Below are 21,851 nucleotides of genomic sequence, written 5' to 3'. Positions count from 1 at the left end.
GGCGCAGCCCAGACTTCTGCACACACATCCATTCTCTCCTTCACAGCTCAGGCTTGGGTGGGACCGAGCCTCTGTCCCACCTCCCTTTTCACAGAGTGGGATCAACTGCCTGCTCCAGAGGACTGCTACAGCAAAATGTTTACAGTCTGGTAACTTCCAGCTCCCACAGGCAGAAGTGGGGATGCCATGGGGCTCTTCTCCCCCAGCTCTCGAGTGGCTGATGAGTTTCAAGGGGCTAGAAGAGCCCCTAGAAAAGATGGGGCAATAGTGCTGTTCCGTTCAGAGCTGCAGCTAGGATGGGTGACTTGCTGCTCTCCCCATGCCAAACGGAGAGTCAGCAAAAGCTAGGCTTAACTTTCCCACGAGTGCTTTATTTTTAACCTGAGCCCTTACATGGGCAATTGTGTGAATTTTGGCCAGTGGCCTTTCTCTTCAGTAACTTCTTTTTGTCTGGACAATCTTGGTGCTGTGAGTGACTGTGATTGTAAAACTCGGTACTGTGAACTTTTCCTATGTGATGTGAGATGTGTCAAGGGGATGCTAAGTTTCTGGCCAAAGGAGGTGTAATTACAGGTGTATTATGCTTGTACAGATATTTGTTTCCTTGCACCTTCCTTTTCAGCATTAAACAGATAGTAAAAGCTCAGAAAGAACTACAGCATTATTCAAGCGAGAATGAGATGATACCTAGGAGTACTCCATGCTTCAGTCAAACAGCTGAGGAAAAAAGAAAAACAAACAACTTCTTTGGCAAAAACAAGATGAAGGATAAAAAGCTATTCACCCCCAACTATGTTCTGCTGCTCCTATGGCCAAGTTCACAGTAGCACCGAAGTGTATCAAAGAACATCCCTAATACACTGAAGCATAAGCATAGTTGAGACACTAGAAGAATCACAGCAGAATTATTAACAAGTTTTCTTCAGTACCCCTTCATAACATATAACAAAGTTGCTGTTTCAACAGTGAGTGCCTTTTTCCATTTAAGACATTATTGAGAAAATGGCATATTTGAAATTTATCTAGCCATGGCATATTTAAACCATTGACAGTGAAATCACAGTTCAAATTTGTCTGTGGATGCAAAGGTTGCCTGGGGCAGATGATCCTGCAAAATGATGCTTCTGTTGCATAGAATTCCTTTGTAGAAAAAGTGGTTCTTTGTAGTGCCATGGTTTCTAGGTTGTCTGTAAATGTGCTGTTTGGAGAGCGTAAAGCTCTCATAGTAGTTGGCTGTACAGAAGCCCCCTTGCAACTAAAAGGGCAGCTCTGCTGCCACTTCAATTACTTACTACAGAGGAACATTTAAAGCTCTTCAATGTCTTGTTTATAAGCCTGCTTCACCTTCTGAATTCCCTTCTCTTTGGTAATTGAGCTCTCACTTCCATTTAAACCCTTCTGCTGCATAATAGATCTGTTTGCAGGAGAGAGAGATAGTGGTACCATTAAAGTGCAAACAATACCTCACCCGATGCACCTTGCACACCTACTGTACATTCTGCCAACATTAAATTACCGGTCCAGGTCAATAACACTTTGCTAAACAAAGTTGTGCCATACTAAGACATAGATCCCTTGGGATTCTGTACAAGCCTTGTTAACACAACTCAGCTATTTAGCATTTCATTGCTCTGTTTGCTATCCTGACAAAAGAGATGACTACTCCCAGGAGGGGAAACTGAAGTGAGAGATAAGGCCTGTGGCCAGTGGACACTTGGCATCCCCCAGCATTATTCAGAACTTGTATTTTTTAAAAAGCAAGATTGTTAAAATAAAATTAGAAACTTGTGACTGATTTTGCTCTTCTCTTCCCTCTTTTGAGCCTTGCTGGGCTATTCAATTTTGCATTCAGGGACCAACAGATGCATTAAAATCACTTGATTTCCTCATGTTGGATTGCTAAAATAGTGTCTGGATTTTTCCGTCAAATAAGCTTCTTGTAAGTGAAAGTGAATTCTAAAAGCTGTAGCACCAAAGGACTTATTTGAGAAGGGAATGACTAAGGCAAGAAAATCCAGATGACACTCCTGAGCTTCCTATTTAAGTGATTTACAGGAATTCATACCACTTGAAAAACACTCATGGGGAAAAAAAAAAATCAGATTTACATGTTAATTGCTGTAAGATAAAAGAAGCTTTAAGAAGTGGGATCATCAAGATGACAATTATTCACAGAATCTGAGAATTGGGTTCTCATTGGAGAAGCATTGAGATGACAGCTGCCTCTTGCTTAGCTCCTGTTGGGTTAGGTCCCATGCAGACAGGAAACGCAGGTGGCACCCAGTCTTGAGTTTGGATCTAAGCAGGGACCGTGCCTTTGTTAGTCTTTCCAGGCATCCGGCTGCACAAAAAGCAAGCTCTTAACAGTCCTGCCCCACCGAGCCGCCCTGCTCAGAAATGACAATATTTCCCTTCTTTAACACTCATTTTGAAGGAGCATGCACTTCCCACACATGAGGGCCCTCAGCTGTATCCAGCTCCACTGGATACAGCTGCAACGCTTTGCAGGCATGTTTTGGCATTTGTCAGCCAGTTTAGTTCTGGCTCTCAGTTTTGCCTCATATTTCTATAAGAAATACTAACATAAGGAGTTAGGCAGAATTGAGGACATAAAAGTGTTTAAGTAAATATATTCAAAAAGTATTCTTGTTTAAGTTAAGGAACAAAACAGAAGTTATAAACAAATAAAATTATAAAATATACATAATACAATATTGGTTGCAAGTCAAAAGAACAGATTATCTTCTGAGATGCCAGATTTTTAAAAAACTGAAATAAAATTATCTTAAGATTTTTTGACAAGTAAACTTAGAAGGACAGGAAGACCACAAGCTTGTCTGAACACAAAGGAGAAAGGCCTGGATGCATTTACATGTCACAAGCTGTATCCAGCAGGCTGGACGACAGAAACTGTGATAACAAATAGGGTAAATGCCAGTCTTGACTCGTCCGCTACCCCATCAGCGCTACATGGACCAACATGCAATCACTCACAGGGAAATTTTTTCTAGTTTCTGAATGGCCACGGAAATGCAGTTGCAAATGAATGAATGAGTGGCAAAAGAAAAATAGTCCAGGCACATATATCAAGCAGGTAGGAACAGCCCTAACCTAGCTGAAGTTTAAGGCACACATCTTTAACACAGTATTTACAGCAAAATATTTAAAATGTGTATTAAAATGGCAATGCAAGTTTTGCCATGTTATCTAAATCTATTTTCCAAACCCTGGCCATGACTTTTATCCAGTGCAATAGAACCAGTACAGCTGGAGGGCATTTTGAAGGCACAAGTGGATGAGCCACAATAATTTTTCTGCCATCTGTCAGCGAGGACTCAATGTAATACATTTCCTCAAGGAACAGAACCACCGTCTGTTCTTTCACAGGGGTGGCTAATATTCATTGCTTCTCTCCATAGAGATTGGAAGCAACGTTACCAGCCTGCTGCCTCCTAGCAGCCGACAGGAAGATCCCACCAGTAAGTCATTTATGATACAAGGACAAGGATGGTGTTGGAAAAGCAGTTTCAGCACGGTGCATTGTACCACCTTCCAATCCTGTATTTCAAATGGAGCAGGTCCCAGATAGAGCCTAACAGTCCTCCAAAGATTGTCCAGTGTCCGTCATCTCAGCTGGATACCCCCAGTCAGAGCTCCGTTGAATGTCCTGGAAAAACAGCTGCTGCTGGAGGCTCTTTAGACTGTTCAAGATCTCTGGAGAGAGTTCATGGAAGACCACTTGTTTTTCCTGATCCTCCTCCTCCTCTTCCTCCTCCTCCTCCACAAGGTCATCAGGAGGCAGAGGAGAACATCTAGAGATGTAGCCCTGGTCTGACTGCACTGACTGTCTTTGGTCTTTGCATTGGTCATCAAAGACCAACTGGTGTTGCTTGTCAGCCTCCTCTTGGCAGAGAGATGGCTCTGAAGGAATGACATTCTGCTGATAAAGAGAGTACATGAGTCCATTCAGATGGTGTCTCAGTTCACCTGAGAGGTTTGCAGGACTCTGGTCATCTATTGCTGAAACTTCAGAGTCATCATGGAGGATGATGTTATTCCTCATTGCAAAGCTTGTCTCCAGAAGAGGAACTCCTTCCATACAGTCCTCATTACTCAGCACATGATGACCAAGTATATTTCTATCTTCCGTGGAAGAGACTGGCTCCACTACCTGAACTAGAGGAGCCTCATCCATAGGAAGGACCATAGTCTGAGAAGTCGGATCCCCACATGGATTAAGTTGAGGTTGCAGTTTACAGCCTCTATTTTCACCTTCATGCATGTGGAGGTTGATGACATAACAGCAGTTAGGGTCAGGTTCCCGTAGGTGCAGCTGGTGTTTCACAATTCCACCTGGTTCACTTAGCAATAAATCCACCTGGCTCTCTCTGTTGAGGGACTGCAACTCTTCATCATTATCCAAGCAGATGGTTTCACTCTCAAACCAGTCTGGGTGCTCCATCTGCCAGTTCTTGAACTTTTGTACTGCCTCTTTCAACTTCCTCCCACTAGGGGTATCAATGTAATTTTCAGCTGTGATTTCCCGGATTCGATGGATGCGCCCAGGTTCAAACTTCTCCAAGTCCTGAATCCGAAAATAAATATCCTCAAACTTGTCCATCAGTTGGTACCTGGATGTGACATTGAACAGATCAGGTATATCTTTCTCGCTACTTATCCCCTCAAAATAGCAGACTATATACATTCCAAAACAGGCTGGCTTCTTGAAATCTGGCAGGATCAAATTCAAGGCTGGGGTGAACAGGTCTCCCATTGGCTTTTGCTGATCTTGCTTGAGACACACAGGCTCACTCCCAAGCATGGCTTGCCATTTGGCCTGGGTGCCCCGTGAACATAAGATGATGATCTTTGAAGACAGGTCTTCCATTTCCTTCTTCTGTTTAGTAAGCCAAGGTAACGGCCCTAACTCTGAGATCTGATGATCTTCTAGCAGATCTAAGGCTACAGCAGTGCCACAGACTGTCATCAGAAACTCAGCAAACTTCAGCACCACATCCACATACAGCAGGTGATCAGCAGAATACACAATCCAAACCTTTCGGGGCTTCAAGGGTGGCAGAGGAAGATTGGTATATTGCGCTGCTGAAAGACAGAAAAATATTCATCCCAGCCTCATTCCCAAAATTGTAATGTGCAAGTCAACATAGGAGAGTATTAACAAAAGGTTCTAGCAACTACCAGTTTTGAAGCTATTTTGGCAACATAGGCAGACAACATTTCATTGTAGAAACTTAACAGGAAAGTCCAGACAGTGGAGCTGTGATTTACAATAATGCCTAGATGGTTCATGGAATTTCACCACACAAGTAATACACCAGCTTTAAGAGGCTTGCAAATGTAGCTCTAGTCTCTGCTAGAGAGCTGACTGCATCCACCCAAAACCAATCTCCTATTGCTATGGCTTAGTGATTGGACTATTACTGCCCACTGTAGGAGAAGATCAGGTTCAAGACCATCTAAGGAACCTGAAGGTGCACAAGTCTGTGGGACCTGATGAGATCCATCTGCAGGTCCTGAGGGAACTGGTGGATAAAGCTGCTAAACCACTATCCATCATATTTAAGAAGTCACAGCAGTCCGGTGAGGTTCCCACTGACTGGAAAAGGGGAACATAACCCCCATTTTTAAAAAGGGAAAAAAGGAAGACCTGGGGAACTACAGGCCAATCAGTCTCACCTCTGTGCCTGCAAAGATCATGGAGCAGATCCTCCTGGAAGCTATGCTAAGACACATTGAGGACAGGGAGGTGATACGAGACAGCCAGCATGGCTTCACCAAGGGCAAGTCCTGCCTGACCAAGCTAGTGGCCTTCTATGATGGAGTGACTACATCAGTGGACAGACGACAGATGTCGTCTATCTGGACCTCTGTAAGGCCTTTGATGCAGTCCCCCACAACATCCTTCTCTCTAAACTGGAGAGGTATGGATTTGATGGGTGGACTGTCCGGTGGATGAGGAATTGGTTGGAGGGTCGCATCCAGAGGGTAGTGGTCAATGGCTCAATGTCCAGATGGAGGTTTGTGAGGAGTGGTGTCCCGCAGGGGTCCGTATTGGGACCAGTACTGTTTAATATCTTCATCAATAACATGGGCAGTGGGATCGAGTGCACCCTCAGCAAGTTTGCAGAGACACCAAGCTGAGTGGTGCGGTTGACATGCCTGAGGGTGCCATGCAGAGGGACCTGGACAAGCTCGAGAAGTGGGCCCTTGTGAACCTCATGAGGTTCAACAAGGCCAAGTGCAAGGTCCTGCACCTGGGGTTGGGGCAACCCTCGGTATCAATACAGGCTGGGGCATGAAGGGATTGAGAGCAGTCCTGCTGAGAAGGACTTGGGTGTACTCATGGATGAAAAGCTGGACACGAGCCAGCAATGTGTGCTTGCAGCCCAGAAGACCAACCGTATCCTGGGCTGCATCGAAAGAAGCGTGGCCAGCAGGTCAAGGGAGGTGATTCTGCCCTTCTACTCTGCTCTGGTGAGACCCCACCTGGAGTACTGCGTCCAGCTCTGGAACCCTCAGCACAAGACAGACATGGACCTGTTGGAGCGCGTCCAGTGGAGAGCCATGAAAATGATCAGGGGGATGGAACACCTCTCCTATAAATAAAGGCTGAGAGAGCTGGGGTTATTCAGCCTGGGGAAGAGAAGACTTCAGGGAGACCTTAATGCAGCCTATCAGTACTTAAAGGGGGCTTATAAGAAAGGTGGGGACAGACTTTTTAGCTGGGCCTGTTGCGACAAGACAAGGGGGAATGGTTTTAAACTAAAAGAGGATAGATTTAGATTAGATAGAAGGAAGAAATTTTTTACAATGAGGGTGGTGAAACACTGGAACAGGTTGCCCAGAGAGGTGGTAGATGCTCCACCCCTGGAAACATTCAAGGTCAGGTTGGATAGGGCGCTGAGCAACCTGATCTAGTTCAAGATGTCCCTGCTCATGGCAGGGGGGTTGCACTAGATGACCTTTAAAGGTCCCTTTGAACCCAAACTATTCTATGATTCTATGATTAGCAAAGGTTCTTTTGCCAGTACAGCCTCAGTCAAAAGCCTCACCACTTTACAAAGCAATTATCTCCCATCTGCCAAATACGACATTTAAACTTCCATATTCTCTGACCAAGGCTATTGGATATTACGAAGTTTCTTTTAGCTAAACAGGAAGATCCTAAGGCTACGTTTTGGTTTTGAGAAGCACGTATAGAGTAGTAGAGCCTATGAGAGCCCCTTCTGGACAATTGTGTGAGACTTCCAGAATGCATTACATATGCTTGAGGAAACACAGGCAGGACATCTTACCAGTTTGCAAATCATTGTGGTTGCATTTTCCTCGCCGGTGTCCTGGAAGAGAGAGAAAGTCACTGTCAGTTCTGAAAACATGACATAAGATTAAACCCTTAAAATGACAAGACCTTCCAAAGATTAGGTAAAAAAAAAAAAAATCTTTAACTGTGCAGGGATAAAACCTTGGGGAGGGAGAAGCCTAATAAAAAAAAATATACTAAATGAATAGACTCTTCTACAGCCACTTTTGCTACGTACTTTGCTAAATTTTTCCTTTGAGGGGAGAACTAATGCACTCAAAACCAATTTTCTCCATCTTCCCCAGATCTGGCCTCAAGAAGTACAGAATCCCCGATTGCTCTGTTACCTCTCCTTAAGGAGAAGAGGCTTTTTTTAAAGATAGCTTTTTCTTAAGAGGCTTCTCTGAAGAGGCGACTAAAATGTCCCTAGCTACATCTTATAGATAAGTTTGATGTTAAGAAATTTTCCAAAAGATTTCAAATTACTCCTCTCAGATAAAAAAAAACTTAGTGATTTGCAGTTTCCTTGTGATAACTGCCTCATGGCTGCAGCACAAAAGACTAGGAGTTAGTCCTTAAGTACCCAATTTTCCAACCTGCTCAGTGTCAACCTCTGTGTCCTGTTTTTCTTCTTCCATCATAATTCAAAAACATTATTTAAGCTCAAAATAGTACAAAAATGAATTTTGTAGACACTTTGGGTGACAGGGACAAGACTACAGTCCAGACAAACAGGAAGCTTCTGTCCTGCAAAACTCTTACACAATGCAGGAGAAAAATAAATGGAAGAGATATCTGTAGCAATCTGCAGGAAACAAAGGGTTGAACTATGAAGTTCCTTTTTCCCCTCATGAGCTCTGAAGCGCTATGAAAACGGAGTATCAGACAGCATAACCCATGGAAGGCTTTACTTAACTAGGGGTATGGTATTAGGATGTTACAAGTCCTATGATGTAAAACAGAAGGTGTTTACATAGGCATTATCTCCGTGGCAAGACATCAGAACAGCAAGGAAGAAAACAGCAGTAGGAATAGGTACAGAAGTAGGAAAAATATAGCATTAGTATTGAATCTTTTCTTCCTAGCTGGTATGAGTCTTACCTGCTCGTTTTTTGGTCATACAGATCACACCTGCTATAACTGATCCCACCAGTAACACACAGATCCCAGTGATACACCAGTAGAGCCATATAATCATATCACCTGCAGCACAAAAATAACACCAGTAGAGCCATATAATCGTATTACCTGGAGTACAAAAATAGCACTCAGACATTGCTTTACACAAATAGAGTTTCACCAAAGAACAGAAGTTTCCTGAGCAGCAGGGGCAAAGGGAGAAGGACCCTGGCTCTGCCCAAAACCATGGGTAGTCCAGCACTTCCCCCTTACAACATACCACAGTCACTTCTCAAAACAAATTCCTGCTTTCATGATGATGCTCTACACCGTAAAAAATGCTCCACAAAGAACCATATGTGCAGCTGTAGTGGTTTAACCCAGCAGGCAGCCAAACACCACACAGCCGCTCGCTCACTCACTCACTGCCCCCTGCAGTGGGACAGGGGAGGAAAAAAAAAGTAAAATTTGTGGATTGAGATAAAGACAGTTTAACAGAACAGAAAAGGAAGGGAAAATAATAATAACAACAACAATAATAATGATAGAATATACAAAATGAGTGATGCACAATGCAATTTGCTCACTACCCTCCAACCCAAGTAGTGATCACTACTTCCTGGACCACGCCTCTTACTTATATACTCAGCATGATGTCATATGGTATGGAATACCCTGTTGGCCAGTTGAGCTAGCTGTCCTGGTTATGCTCCCTTTATAGCTTGATGGCATCAGGGTACACTGTGCACTGGTGTCTACTAGAGACTTATACTCCTGTGGATCTGATGTGCCAGGCTATCGAATCCACACAGTCCAGTAAACGCGGTTGTCCCCTTCCTCCACCTGTCTGGAGGCAGGGCCCCTCTAGTCTTGGTCATCGTATTCACTACCCACTTCTTGTAAATTAGAGTCAAGAATTTCTTCATTACAATCCAAAGTAAGATCAGCCCTTCTACTCTGTCTGGGGAACTGTTCACTGGAAACTGGACCGGCGTGAAACAGGTTTTTTCTGAAAACTGGAGCAGCAATTTTCCTGGGAGACCCCCTTGTGTGATTGTTTTTCCTTGCAACTCACATACCCGTGCCTCTAGGACATCCAGTTTCCTCATGTCCACTCCGTGCCCCTGTGGCGTGTACCTTCTATATAACTCTCTTGAGCAGAAGAACGCTGACTCCTAATGGCTGAGATACTGGTCCATACAGGTGGAGAGTAGGACATATCCTCTTCGAGTGCCTAGACCTTCTGGGACAGTTTCTCCACAGCCAAGACAAGGGAGGAAGAGATACTTTCTTCGTATTGCTGGAGTTTGCCAACCGCGTCATCCAATGTTGGTGCTTCTTCCTCTTTCCAGGACAGTATTGCCAATGAACTGGCAATACGATGCTGGTGCGCTCCTACCAACTTCTGCCACATGGGTCGCGTGCACTGGACTTCATCTGGATCTTTGGGCGTTTGGTTGTTGTCCAGGTCACCACCTCCAGCATGGCTGATTCCCTCAAGTACTGGATACCTCTCTCTACGGTGGTCCATTTGCCTAGGCAATATATAACATCTTCCTTGAAGGGATACCTTTCCTTCACACCTGACAGTAGTTGCCTCCAGAGGCTAAGGGCTTGTGCCCCTTTTCCAATCACTTTCTCAATGCCCCCCTTCCCTAGAAAGGGATCCCAGCTGTTTGGCTTCCTTCCCCTCTAATTACAGGCTACTGGCCCAATTATCCCAGCATCAGAGCAACCAGGTAATAATATGCTCACCTGGACGACAGCTGAAATCTTTTCACATTATCTCGCAACTCACTCAGGGATAGGGATCAGCTAGTTTCCATCTCATTTACAAGTTTTTCCTCTTCTTCCTCTCCTCCTCATGATGGCCCTGCTTTTCCCTTTCTAAACGACCTGATTTTCACTTCCAAGATTTCTTCTTATGTACTGGGGCAACTGATACCAGCACGGGTTGGTCCTCTGGTTCAGCTGTAGTGCCCGTCGCGGGGGTTGGTGTAGCTGCAGTGCCCATCGCGGGGGTTGGAGTAGCCGCAGTGCCTGTCGTTTTGTCATCAGATCCGGAGACCTTCTCTCCCCCTTGAGGGTTCTGAATAGTGTTGAACAGGGCTCGGTAGGCATGGGCCAGGCCCCAGCACATTGCAGTCTCTCTGGAATTGCCAGGGTGACAGCATGCTTCCTCCAAATATTTTACTGGTTTTTCAGGATTCTGCACTTGTTCAGGGGTGAAGTTCCAAAACACGGGAGGTGACCACTGTCCTAGGCACTTGCCCATACTATCCCACACACCCTGCCACTCATAACTATTCAGCCTCGGGGCAGATCTCTGGGTGGTATTCCTAAATAGTTGTTTAACCTTAAACGAGGCCTGAAACACATTCAGGAGACAGCAATAGGAACATGCTGGTTTAAACATCCCAAGGATATTCAAAATCCTCAAGAGCTATTGTAATCAGCCTGTAGGAGAAGGGGAAGGTGAAGGAAGCTATCTTCCCCGTAAATTGGCTCTCCGAGGAGAAGAGGTAAAAAGTGTAATTATTAATAGTTTCCAAGAGATAGCTCCCGAAGCACAGGGATGACAGCAGTGCTGAGTACATTCTCATGACCAATAATTTTATCATACCATAAGCCAGTGGTACACAGTGTAGCAAAGCGATAACCTTAATCCATCTCCCAGAGGTGACAAACCCCACATAAATACTGACAAACAGCAGTATATACAGCCAGTAAGGTGCTACATAACAAAACTCCAATAACAGATCCAACAACTCTGAGAGCAAATAAACCAACATTGTGACCAGTGACTACTAAACTGATCTAATGAATGCTTCTAACAAATTTGTTTTAACCTGCTCGGGTCAGATGTGTTATCTCAACCCTTTGTGCCCCATGTTCTCAACCCTTTGTACCCCATGTGCTTCATCCCTGGAAGTATTTAAAAGACGTGTAGATGAGGCACTTAGGGACATGGTTTAGTGGACATGGTGTGTTGGGTTGACGGTTGGACACGATGATCTTAGAGGTCTTTTCCAACCTGTATGATTCCATGATTCTATGATTCTATGTTGGGCGCCAAAAAGGACTGTAGTGGTTTAACCCCAGCCAGCAACTAAGCACCACACAGCCGCTCGCTCACTCCCCCCCAGTAGCATGGGGGAGAGAATCAGAAGGGTAAAAGTGAGAAAACTCATGGGTTGAGATAAAGACAGTTTAATAGGTAAAGCAAAAGCCGTGCACGCAAGCAAAGCAAAACAAGGAATTCATTCACTACTTCCCATCGGCAGGCTGGTGTTCAGCCATCTCCAGGAAAGCAGAGCTCCATCATGTGTAACTTACTTGGGAAGACAAGCGCCATCACTCCCAACATCCGCCCCCTTCCTTCTTCCCCCAGCCTTACATTTTGAGCATGACATCATATGGTATGGAATACCCCATTGGCCAGTTGGGTCAGCTGTCCTGGCTATGCTCCCTCCCAGCTTCTTGTGCACCTGGCAGAGCATGGGAAGCTGAAAAGTCCTTGACTACTGTAAAAACTACTTAGCAACAACTAAAACATCAGTGTGCTCTCAACATTATTCTCATACTAAATCCAAAACACAGCACTACGCCAACTACTAGGAAGAAAATTAACTTTATCTCAGCCGAAACCAGGACAGCAGCACATTGAAAATACAGATCAATAACCTTCCTCTAAACAGCAATGTTTACCCAGCTTTGACAGGCATGCTGCCCATGTCCTGCCCGTTCATATAATCTATCTTAAAAAAAAAAATCACCATTTTGGGTGATGTATTTTTTCAATCTACAGGTGTATTTTTCTTTTTAAATCTTGGGCAAACTAGCTCCTTAGAGGTGTTGTTACAGCCAAAAAAAGATGTCAAATCATTATGCACATGATTTATCTTGACATTCATAAAAATGAATATATGCTAACTATTCTCTCCAAAAGCTGCTTTATATTATGCAAATTTTTTAACACTGAGAAAAGTGACAGAAAGTATTTTATATTAAGACTCTTCTTGTCAAAACTGTTTCTCAAAGAATTTTATGCAAGTGAAGTATCTCTAAAAAAATTGCTTTTTAAGGTTCACACTGCATACAAATACTTGCCTTGTTAAATCATGGTGAAATAACTCTTAACACAATTCACTCTGAATTCAGTGTTACAAGGGGACATTTCCTGCCCATCGGGTCATTCCCAGGGAGGATCATTTGTTATTCTATGTGACAGGAAAAGAGCACCAACAAAAGTTTCACAGTATTGGAAGAACTTCTTACCTGATGGGTCTGTACCTGCAAAAGACGAGAGGTACATTAAAAATTCAGCTCTCATCTGTAAGAAAATGCGAATCTAATTTACAGAAAAGCAGTTCTCACTTGGAGCTGGTGAACATGGGATGAAAGCGGAGTGTCTCAGACAGTCTGTGCCACAGTTTGCAAAGAATGGCTGAATCTGCAGTTGAAAAATTCAGAAAACAGATACTATTCTTAAAGGCAATTCTGTTCCCCACTTTATTTTCCCCCTGCCACTACATTCCCTGTATTTTAGCATAGGGACACAGAAATCCCATTTCCCTTCAGAAATAAGATTAATCAAGAATTCTTACACTATACATTAAGAAGGCAATTTGCTCCTGCGGTTGCATATTGCCATTCCCACTCCACAGTCTTTGACTTGGCAACCCTATACTAAGGAAAAGCCACTGTCTACAGAGAACAGCTATATAAAAAAATGTTCTTTCACCCATAATCATAATTTCCCTGATACACATAATTAGGGATTAGGCAATCTCAGAATAAAACACTGTGCAAAAAGCATAACATTCCTAAGCTGCTCATTGCCTTGTTGGTGAAGGAAAGACACAGGACAACAGTGAGATCCTACCTGTATTTTGTAGTTGCAGCAAGCTCTTATGTTCTTCTCTATTTTGATTGTGACATTCACTTGCTGTTGCAGTCCACCCTGCAGAAATCACATGCAAGTTATAAGGGAAGTAAGAAAATGGAATGAAAGCAGGAAAAAAGAAAAGGATTTGACATGAGACTATGGAGTGGTCCAAAGAAGCAGGAATTTTTTTTTTTTTGGAACAAGAAGCCCACAGAGAACAAAACGGGTAATGGTCTGGCCACCATCACTGCAGGTGTCCTGTGTGACAGACATGGTAATACAATTAAGACAGCAGACTAAGGCTGCACAGGTAACAGGAAACAATTAAGGATGTACATTGTATAACTTCAAATGTGTTAACTTAAACTTACAGTTTCTTAACAATGTAAATGTCTTCAGTTATTTAATGTGTAAACATCAACAAGCTTCCTTGTTTAATTAAAAAGCTGTCAACACTGCTGCTTCTGACACTAGAACAGACAAATAAGTTGTCCTTGTTACCTGCTGTACACAATCAATATAATGACAATCTAAATATATTCTTTACAATGACTAGCAGATATATACTCCAAAATGAGGTATATTCCCCTCTGTACCAGCTGTGTCAGTAATAACTTAATACATATTAGTGCGTGCAGTACGAAGGGTTTTAATTGTGAAAGGAATGGAAAGATTAAGCAATCTGAATGCCAATATATCTGCCCTCCCCCAAGGAAGGCTGGAGACTGGTACCAAATATTCAGCATTTCTTCTCCCTCAGATGCCCAAAGGGGAACATTTCTTATGTCAGAAGACACTCTGGATCTACTTTGAGCTTCTCAACAACACAGGCTGTAAGACCTGCAGGAACTGATTCTCAGTTTGATTGAAACGTGTTACAAAACCACTCATTCTTCAACTAAAAAAATTTAATTACCCCCCCATCACATTTGATAAACTACTTCAATGATTTATTGAAACTTTGCACCTCAATTTTCATTGATTTATTTAGTCTTATCCCCCAGGCATTGGCTTGACAAAGGTGGTAAAGCCCGGATAGTCAAATACCAGATTTCGTTTTTCTTTGCAAATGTTTACAGACTGCTCCATGCATTATAAAAACCCTTTTTGATTTTTTATCCACCAAATTCCTGAAATAAAGTTCCCCTTTCCAAAGGTAATTAAAATTTTGTGAAAATAATTCCTTGAAAATTGCTGTACAAGTGTGTTCTTTGCATCTCCTACATCATGGCTCCAACTCCTTGTTTAGCAACCATTAAAGAAACATTTGTCTAAATTACCACAGAGGATATAACTTAGGAAGGTAATTACCTCAGTGAAATCACGTGTGATCATTTTACACTTCTTCTCATTCAGGAAACTGGCCACATGAATTTGGTATCGGGCTGACTCCATCCATGGGTTAAAGCTCACAAGCAGAGTTGTATCATCTAGACTTTTACCGTGGATCCTGGGCTCCCACAAGCTGCCTGGAAGTAGTGCAGATATTCGCAAGTTTCTCAACTGTTAGAAATATTTCAACTGGGCACCCATGTCTACATGACTGAAACAGAAAAATTTTTACCTGTCTTTATACATGGGATGGTTCTTTTCATTAGAGAGTCCTTGCAGTCTGCAAGAAAGACCATCAGTGACTAGTCAGAAACATTGTACTTCCATTTAGGAAAAACACCTATTTTCTTATCAGAAGCCAGACACCTAACTAAGCCCTCCTTCATGAGTAGAGACCTTTGTTCCAAAGCAGTAGCAAAATTCTGCAGCAGAATAGTATTGTCTCCAATGTATAAACTAGCCCCTCCACTGATTTTATGGTGGGATTTTTTTTCCAGAACAGAGATAATTAATAAGAAAGGATTGAAAACGTACAATACTATTATAATAGTAATATTTGACAACTCTTGCTAATGTAAGACTTGTGCAGAGAGGGTCATAGTGGAATTAAAACTTCACATTGATCTCTGGACCTTGAGAGTGCCACAGGGATATCATTGGCAAAAGCATTCTGCCCCAGGAAAACTAGGAGGCTGGAATCTTTCTTGATCCCAAAACACTCTTCCACATTTATAATTCTCTTTGCTTCATTTAGCAGATTGGCCCTGCTCTTTGGGACTTTCTTCAGAGTCAAATCCAGAGTTACATATTCAACATCTTGCAATGTGGGATTTACAAGTCTCAGCCTAAACTATGTCTCTTCTCCAGGGTTTGGACACAAAGGAAAAGGAACAACTCCGTGCTTAAACAGCTGAAAGAAAACATTGCATATCTTAAATTTCCAGCTTTCATAGTTGGAAAATATATAGCGCCACTGCAATTCACAGGTAAGGTCTTATCCCTGCAACTGTTGAGCTTGACACAATGCACTAAGTTTCTGAAGAACAGTGGAGCATAAAAGCCAGGAAGTTCTTGTATGACCAGGTATAAGAAAGGATAAGAGGGCTGAAAACCAAGTGCCCCCTCTCCTTCTCCAGCTCACATTGACTGACACATCACATACTTTGTCATTTTATAACTACAAAGTCATGCTGACAACTATAAGCAAGTTAAGAAGAAAATTATGAACCAGTTTATTGAGTGCCAAATATTTATAAACTATTCAGTGCAGCCAGAGGGCACTGCAGATGCTCAGCATCTTCAGGGAAAACAACAAAACAAGTTCTTTTTAGTTATAGGAAAATTTTCATATACACAAGAAAAGGTCAGGCACTCAGCTCTGTCAAGTTTCTTGGTAAATTATGCCTAACTGTGTCTTCGTAATCAAACTTCACCTGTCTAAATTTAATATTAGAAGCCAAACTTTACTGCTTCTGATTTGGAAATTCTGGCCTGTACTTCCAGCTTCCACAAGCAGAGGGGCAACTTTGAAAGATTTAAAATTAAGTAAAAGCTGCAGTGATAGTCTGCAAGAGCATGAAAGACTATTCTACAGCCCCATTCATGTAGATGAAATATCTTTGTGCCTGCTCCACTGATGAACATTTCAGCAACAAAATCCAGGAGCCCATCAGAGGGGCACCTATACTAGTTTTCAGGTTTAATTATGAATTTTTCTTTAACCGTAGCTGTAGCAGAATATTTGACAAGCTACAAATGCAATTTCTCAGAAATCAGAGGCCCAAGTCCAAGGTTTTGTCCAGCTTTCTAGTGAGCGTATAAAATTTTTGTAGCAGTATTTTCCATGTAGGAACTACAGTCAATCAGAATCAAAGGGTCTGGCCTTCGCAGTGTAGTCCCTCCACATGCACATTATTCCACGCAGAGATTTGACAAACTTCTGGACACAGGATCCCAGAAATAAGGATAGCAACATGTAGCACATGCAGTTTGGATATATACCACAGTGGTATTGTGGATAAGGCTAGGACCATGCACTTTCTAAACAGCAATATTCAGAAAGGACAACAGGTTTTTATAATACTGTCATCCTATTGCCAAACTTGCTCGCAGGTCATGGGTCTGGTCTGGAAAAAAAAAAAAACACCTCGACCACAAACCATCACAGTCCTAAGCTCAAGGCCTAAGCAAACTAGAGCATCTCTTACCAGGCATTGTGAGAGACATGGACTTGCAATTGTAGTCTCCATCTACGCCCAGTTTGGGCAGATGGTAGACAGTCACTTGGTAAGTCTGGCCAGGTTCCACTTCAAAACGGTCAAAAGTGAAATTCCACTGAAAACAAAACACATTCACAAGGACTTAAAATGAGAAAGTTGTCCTATAAAGGCACTGAAATTAACAGCTGACTTGGTCCTGTTCAGCTGTGCTCCCTCATCCCTTATGACCCTTTTTCTGAAGTTTGACTATAAAAAAAATGGAACTCGGGTGTATTAAATATACCAGTCTTTTGGTCTATCTCAAATTCTTCTGTTTGGAATGAGAAAAGTACAGTTATTTCTTGGGATCTCTGAACTGATACAACAGTCTCATGCCAAACAACTACATGGAGTTTCCACTTAATTACATTCTGAACTAAAAGGAAATGAGGCTAAAATATGCAATTTGAGACCAAAATTCTAGTCTAGTATGTATCTTGCATTGCTGTGTAAGTGCTAAGCATTTAGAATTGCTCTTTTACATATATAGTTCTGTACCTGGCCATTCCATAAATATATTCTTAAATCTATACTGTTTTCAACATTATCAGCAATGCTGTGCAAATTCCTGGAGAGGCTCTGGCTCCAGGCAGTAAGCCAACTATGGCCCAATTCCACATGATAACAAACTCCAGATTCCTATTGTTTGTAAAGGGAGCTGTGGATGCTCAGCATTTTTCTGACAAGTTTCCTAGACTGAGTGTAAGCTGAAGGACCACCCCCAAGGTTGGTGCTCTCCTCCACAGCAAGAAAGTACAAGAAAGAAGTGGAAGTAAAAGAAAGGGTTGAGTTAAAAAGAAGGCTATGTCACAGCTGTCAAGCAGGATGCAAAAACTCCTACAATTATTTGCTTTAAACAACATCCAGAATGATGACATTCTTAAAACCTGAAGGATGGGAAGAGTGAAAGAGAAACCAGGATAAGCAAGCAGCTTCTACACAGCTACACACAAGGGTAAAACCAACTGGAAATGACAGCAGGACTCAAGTCCAGTATCTTGATTGTTTCATCAACTGTACTTTTTAAATCAATAACCTTGCTGTATGACAGTGAAAGCACAAACAAACCCATGGACTAGAAAAAGTAGTCTAGAGACCTTTGCACTCACCCGGCCTCCATCCGGACGGACCTGAAGTGGCAAGTTGTTCTGAAAGTCAAACTGGGCGCAGATCTGTTGATTGCTGTTCACTTGCATCACAGCCAGCTCTGCCCCTCGGAGATACCGGATGCTAGCTGCAGGCATAGGGACAGAGAGAGATGTCTTTTCCTGTCATCTGCACGTGTAGAGGTTGCAACCCCCACAGAGATTACCACTGTGCCTAGTCTTGTCACAGTCTTACTCCTTTGAAGTGCTGGGGATCCCAACACAATGATAACTGGCCGTGAAAAAGTGAGCGTGCAGGGTTGACTACAGCACTTTCAGCCTAAAGGTTGTCCTGCATGGCAAGACCTCCATCTGTGCAAATGAAGGGGCAGAACAGAAGGCAACTTCATTCTTCCAGACACCCTGGCAGTTCCACAGGTTCAGTGTTGTGTTTAGTTCTGCCTTTTAAGGCTGCTTCATGCAGTTTGGGCACCAAAGCAACCACGCTTTTATTTTGGTACAGACAATCCCAATGAGAAAGTTTATAACCATAGCTACACAAAATGACTGGGTTACCCCAGTCACACCTGCTTCTACACTACTATAGCTATACTGAGATAATAACTCTATACAGCCCTCAGACACAGGCCCTGCAGAAGGAAGAAATGAATGTGTTTAATTCTGTCTTGAATCAGTGCAAAACCATGGACAAGAGCATGCAAAGGAAACACTATACAAACAAACAAAAAATAATCAAAGATATTTGGAGAGTGAGAAAACTTGACTTACTGGTACTCATTTAGGCTCCAACAATGAGACAATTATTCCTTTATCAAGACACATCTGCATATAGGAAACCTAAGTTACAAGGACTAGATTACCCGAAAGGGGAGGAACTTGCACTGGGTTAACAGCACATAAGCTATTTGTGCTCTCTCAAATTAATTCTCATTTGTTCAGTTCACAGATGTAATTCCCCTGCATGAGACTGCTGCAGTCATTACTATGCCTTGAAAAGGCAATGCTTGCAGTGCGAACCTCCTTTCTCCCCTCACTGCAATGGTAAAGGTGTGAGTCGCTTGATTCCATTTTTATCTGCTTTTCCCATTTTAAATATCATAGTGGAAACATTTTAAATTCTTGAATACCCAGCACACACAAAGCCCCAATTCAGTCACCAAGAAAAACCAAAATCATCCCCCAAAACAAATAAAACGAAGCAGCCAAGCCCCCAAATTTCAAAGCTCTGCTTTCATGACTAGATCAGTAAGAGACTTCAACCCATAATTCTCCTCCCTATCCTTACTAGATCACACTTAATTCCTCCGCGCCATGGTCACATTAAACAACCACCACTTACCATCAGTGGCCACTTTCCATTCTATCCGAAGCACAGGGAGCAGGTTTCCATCCATCTGACGGAAAACATCAGAAGAGACATGAAGACTGCTTGGAGCAGAAGGAGTCCACATGGGAACCTGCAGCCAGCTCGCCTCCATGCAGGTACCTGTCCAGCAAATGAAAGCCACCATTTAGAGCAGGGCCAAGGAAACTCTGCTTAATTGCAATTATGGTCTGCCCTTTGGGTCAGGGTTACTCAGAAGGCAAAACCGTGTGACAGACTGCTTCACAGTTCAGAAAGGCATTTTTCAGCACGCAAGTACTTTATAAATTGCCTGTAATATTCTGAACTCACTCATTCTAGTAACTTACACTTCCTCTTTTCCTTAAAATCCATTAGTAATTACCACAATCAATGTAGTCAGGTTAAACAGGTCAAGTAAGTTTACTCAATATCTCCTGCAGCAAGTCCATACCTTACTGCTGAAACAGACTAGTATTAATCTCCAGCCTTCCAATGATAAGAAGTCCATCAGATAACCAGGGAAATTGTTCCAATAGTCAATTACTTTGTTTAAAAACTGTCTTACTTCTAATTTGAATATACATACGAATTTAGCTTCCAGCAACTGCTAATTATGCCTTTCCTAAACTAATGAGCTCTCCGGACAGAAAAATAATTTATGCTAGTTAATACAGTGTTAAGGAAAACCGGTCCTGTAAACTCATCAGAAAATGAAATGAGGTATGACAGGCATCAGACAGACATGATCCACTTAGACTTTTGTAAGACATTTGACTTATCAAAGCATATTAAAAATAGCTCTGCTGAATATCAGTGAAGCACAAACACAGGAAGAACTAGGCTGACAAATCAAAGAGGAGTTGCAAGTGGGAAATCATGACTGTTTGAATGTTTTAAATAGCTCTGCAGGGGTGAGCGTAGGCCCAATGGTATGCATTTTTCTAAAAAATATCAACAATCTAGAAGTAAATATAAAATAACTGATGATAGAGCATATGATAACTGTCAGACTTGGGAGGAGGGGAAGGCAGAACTGTCAATAAAAACAAATCTAAGTCACTTTGTATACTGGACCCATTCAGACAAAACTTCTTGACACACTGTAATATACATCTAAGCACATATAGTGTAGGCCATATTTACCTAATGAGAATTTATAACAGTATTTATTTATAACAGCACTGCTGAAAAACTAGTAGAAAAACTACTGAATATGAGCGGTGTCATGCAATCTATGAATCATATGAACAGGTTAGCGTGATCACTGAATATATAAAAAAAGAAAAAAGGTAAAACGATTATACAGGCTTTGGAGAGATCTGTACGATATTCTTTAGCTACTTGTTGCATCCACACTAAACCACTGTAATGTTGAAAAGAGAACAACGAAGAGCCAGACAATAAATTTGTAGGCTGAACTCCTGAAAAGCAAAACATGTTTTGCTACCAGTTTCAGCTGATAGAAATCCATGCTGCTGATGAAAGGTTACTCTCTTGGCTACCTTTTCCACTTATTCCCTTGCATGAGTTCAAACAACCAAGGGGCTGTGTGATGATTTGGTTCATAAAAATGACCCACCAAACAAAGATTTCGCCATTTCCTTGGTGGGCTACTCCCTCAGGCAGAGCTCAAGGAAGCAGCCCAGCCTGCAGACCCACCGCTGTTGGCACTGTCCCGGGGGAAGCGGTGGGAGCGCACAGCCAGATGCTGGCAGGGACAGAGGTAAGAGCAGCACTTTCCCCCCAGCAGTCTGGGGGGGAATTACACCGTGCACAGTCAGTCCCCCCTGCTGAAGTACACTTTCACTGACGGGAACAGCGGAAAGCGGGCACTATCCCTTCTTGTGACAGCATGGTTTTAGGCGTAGGAAGTAATTAGACAATCCTCAAATGCTCATTCTACCAAAAAATATCTATAGGAAACCTGTTAAGATTAAAGTACCTTTCAGAAAAGAGTGTACTAAGCACTAAAAAAAAAAAAATCTTTCCCCTAGAGCAGAAAAACATAACAAGAACCATAAGGCAGAATTTAAACCAAATATACAAATAAGGCAGCATTTTAATGGTGGAGCTGCAGCTTGGCTTAGCCGTGTTGTCAAGCTGTATTCCAATGGCTGTCTGCCAGTGGGAAATATGATCCAATCCGATCCCACCCAATCCCTCTCCTGCCAAAAAAGTTTAAAATCTGGTTATTTTCAGCATAGTCATCTCCGTGATCTGGCATGCCAAGCATAGCTACAAAAATACTTGAGCCAGTAAGATACAGAGTTGGGCACTGAGGCAGAAATGAGCTTGCTTAGAACAACGACTGCAAAGAAAGGCCAAGGAGTTCTGCAGTGCCATTCAGATGCCTCTGTATACCAAAGGGACAAATGCAGAACTTTCTCCTTTTTTAAAGGATATTACCCATAATTATATTAAAGTGTTTCAGATGTGTGCCATTGCTAAGACTTGACCTCTTACACCTATGATATGTCCAATA

General features: G+C 42.5%; 1 protein-coding gene across 5 annotated transcripts in view; it reads right to left on the bottom strand.

The window, feature by feature from the left end:
• Nucleotides 1–2,601: 2,601 nt before the first annotated feature.
• Nucleotides 2,602–21,851, bottom strand: part of IL17RA (interleukin 17 receptor A) — a 29,894-nt gene continuing 10,644 nt past the window's right edge. For 3 of the 5 annotated variants that reach the window (XM_075159491.1, XM_075159456.1, XM_075159485.1), the window contains 11 exons: nucleotides 19,364–19,510; nucleotides 18,028–18,152; nucleotides 16,868–16,994; nucleotides 14,893–14,940; nucleotides 14,640–14,797; nucleotides 13,326–13,403; nucleotides 12,818–12,893; nucleotides 12,719–12,733; nucleotides 8,423–8,524; nucleotides 7,317–7,358; nucleotides 2,602–5,103 (listed from right to left, as the gene is read on the bottom strand). In XM_075159491.1, the coding sequence (XP_075015592.1) occupies nucleotides 3,593–5,103; nucleotides 7,317–7,358; nucleotides 8,423–8,524; nucleotides 12,719–12,733; nucleotides 12,818–12,893; nucleotides 13,326–13,403; nucleotides 14,640–14,797; nucleotides 14,893–14,940; nucleotides 16,868–16,994; nucleotides 18,028–18,152; nucleotides 19,364–19,510 (2,429 nt within the window). In that variant the 3' untranslated portion in view covers nucleotides 2,602–3,592. The remainder of the gene's footprint in view (nucleotides 5,104–7,316; nucleotides 7,359–8,422; nucleotides 8,525–12,718; nucleotides 12,734–12,817; nucleotides 12,894–13,325; nucleotides 13,404–14,639; nucleotides 14,798–14,892; nucleotides 14,941–16,867; nucleotides 16,995–18,027; nucleotides 18,153–19,363; nucleotides 19,511–21,851) is intronic. The other 2 variants (XM_075159464.1, XM_075159474.1) reach the window with 2 other exon arrangements.

Source organism: Calonectris borealis, chromosome 1 (genome assembly GCF_964195595.1).
Source record: "Calonectris borealis chromosome 1, bCalBor7.hap1.2, whole genome shotgun sequence".
In the NCBI taxonomy this organism is placed as follows: domain Eukaryota; kingdom Metazoa; phylum Chordata; class Aves; order Procellariiformes; family Procellariidae; genus Calonectris; species Calonectris borealis.
The sequence above is the reverse complement of the archived record's forward strand: the minus strand, read 5'-3'. Positions and strand labels throughout refer to the sequence as shown.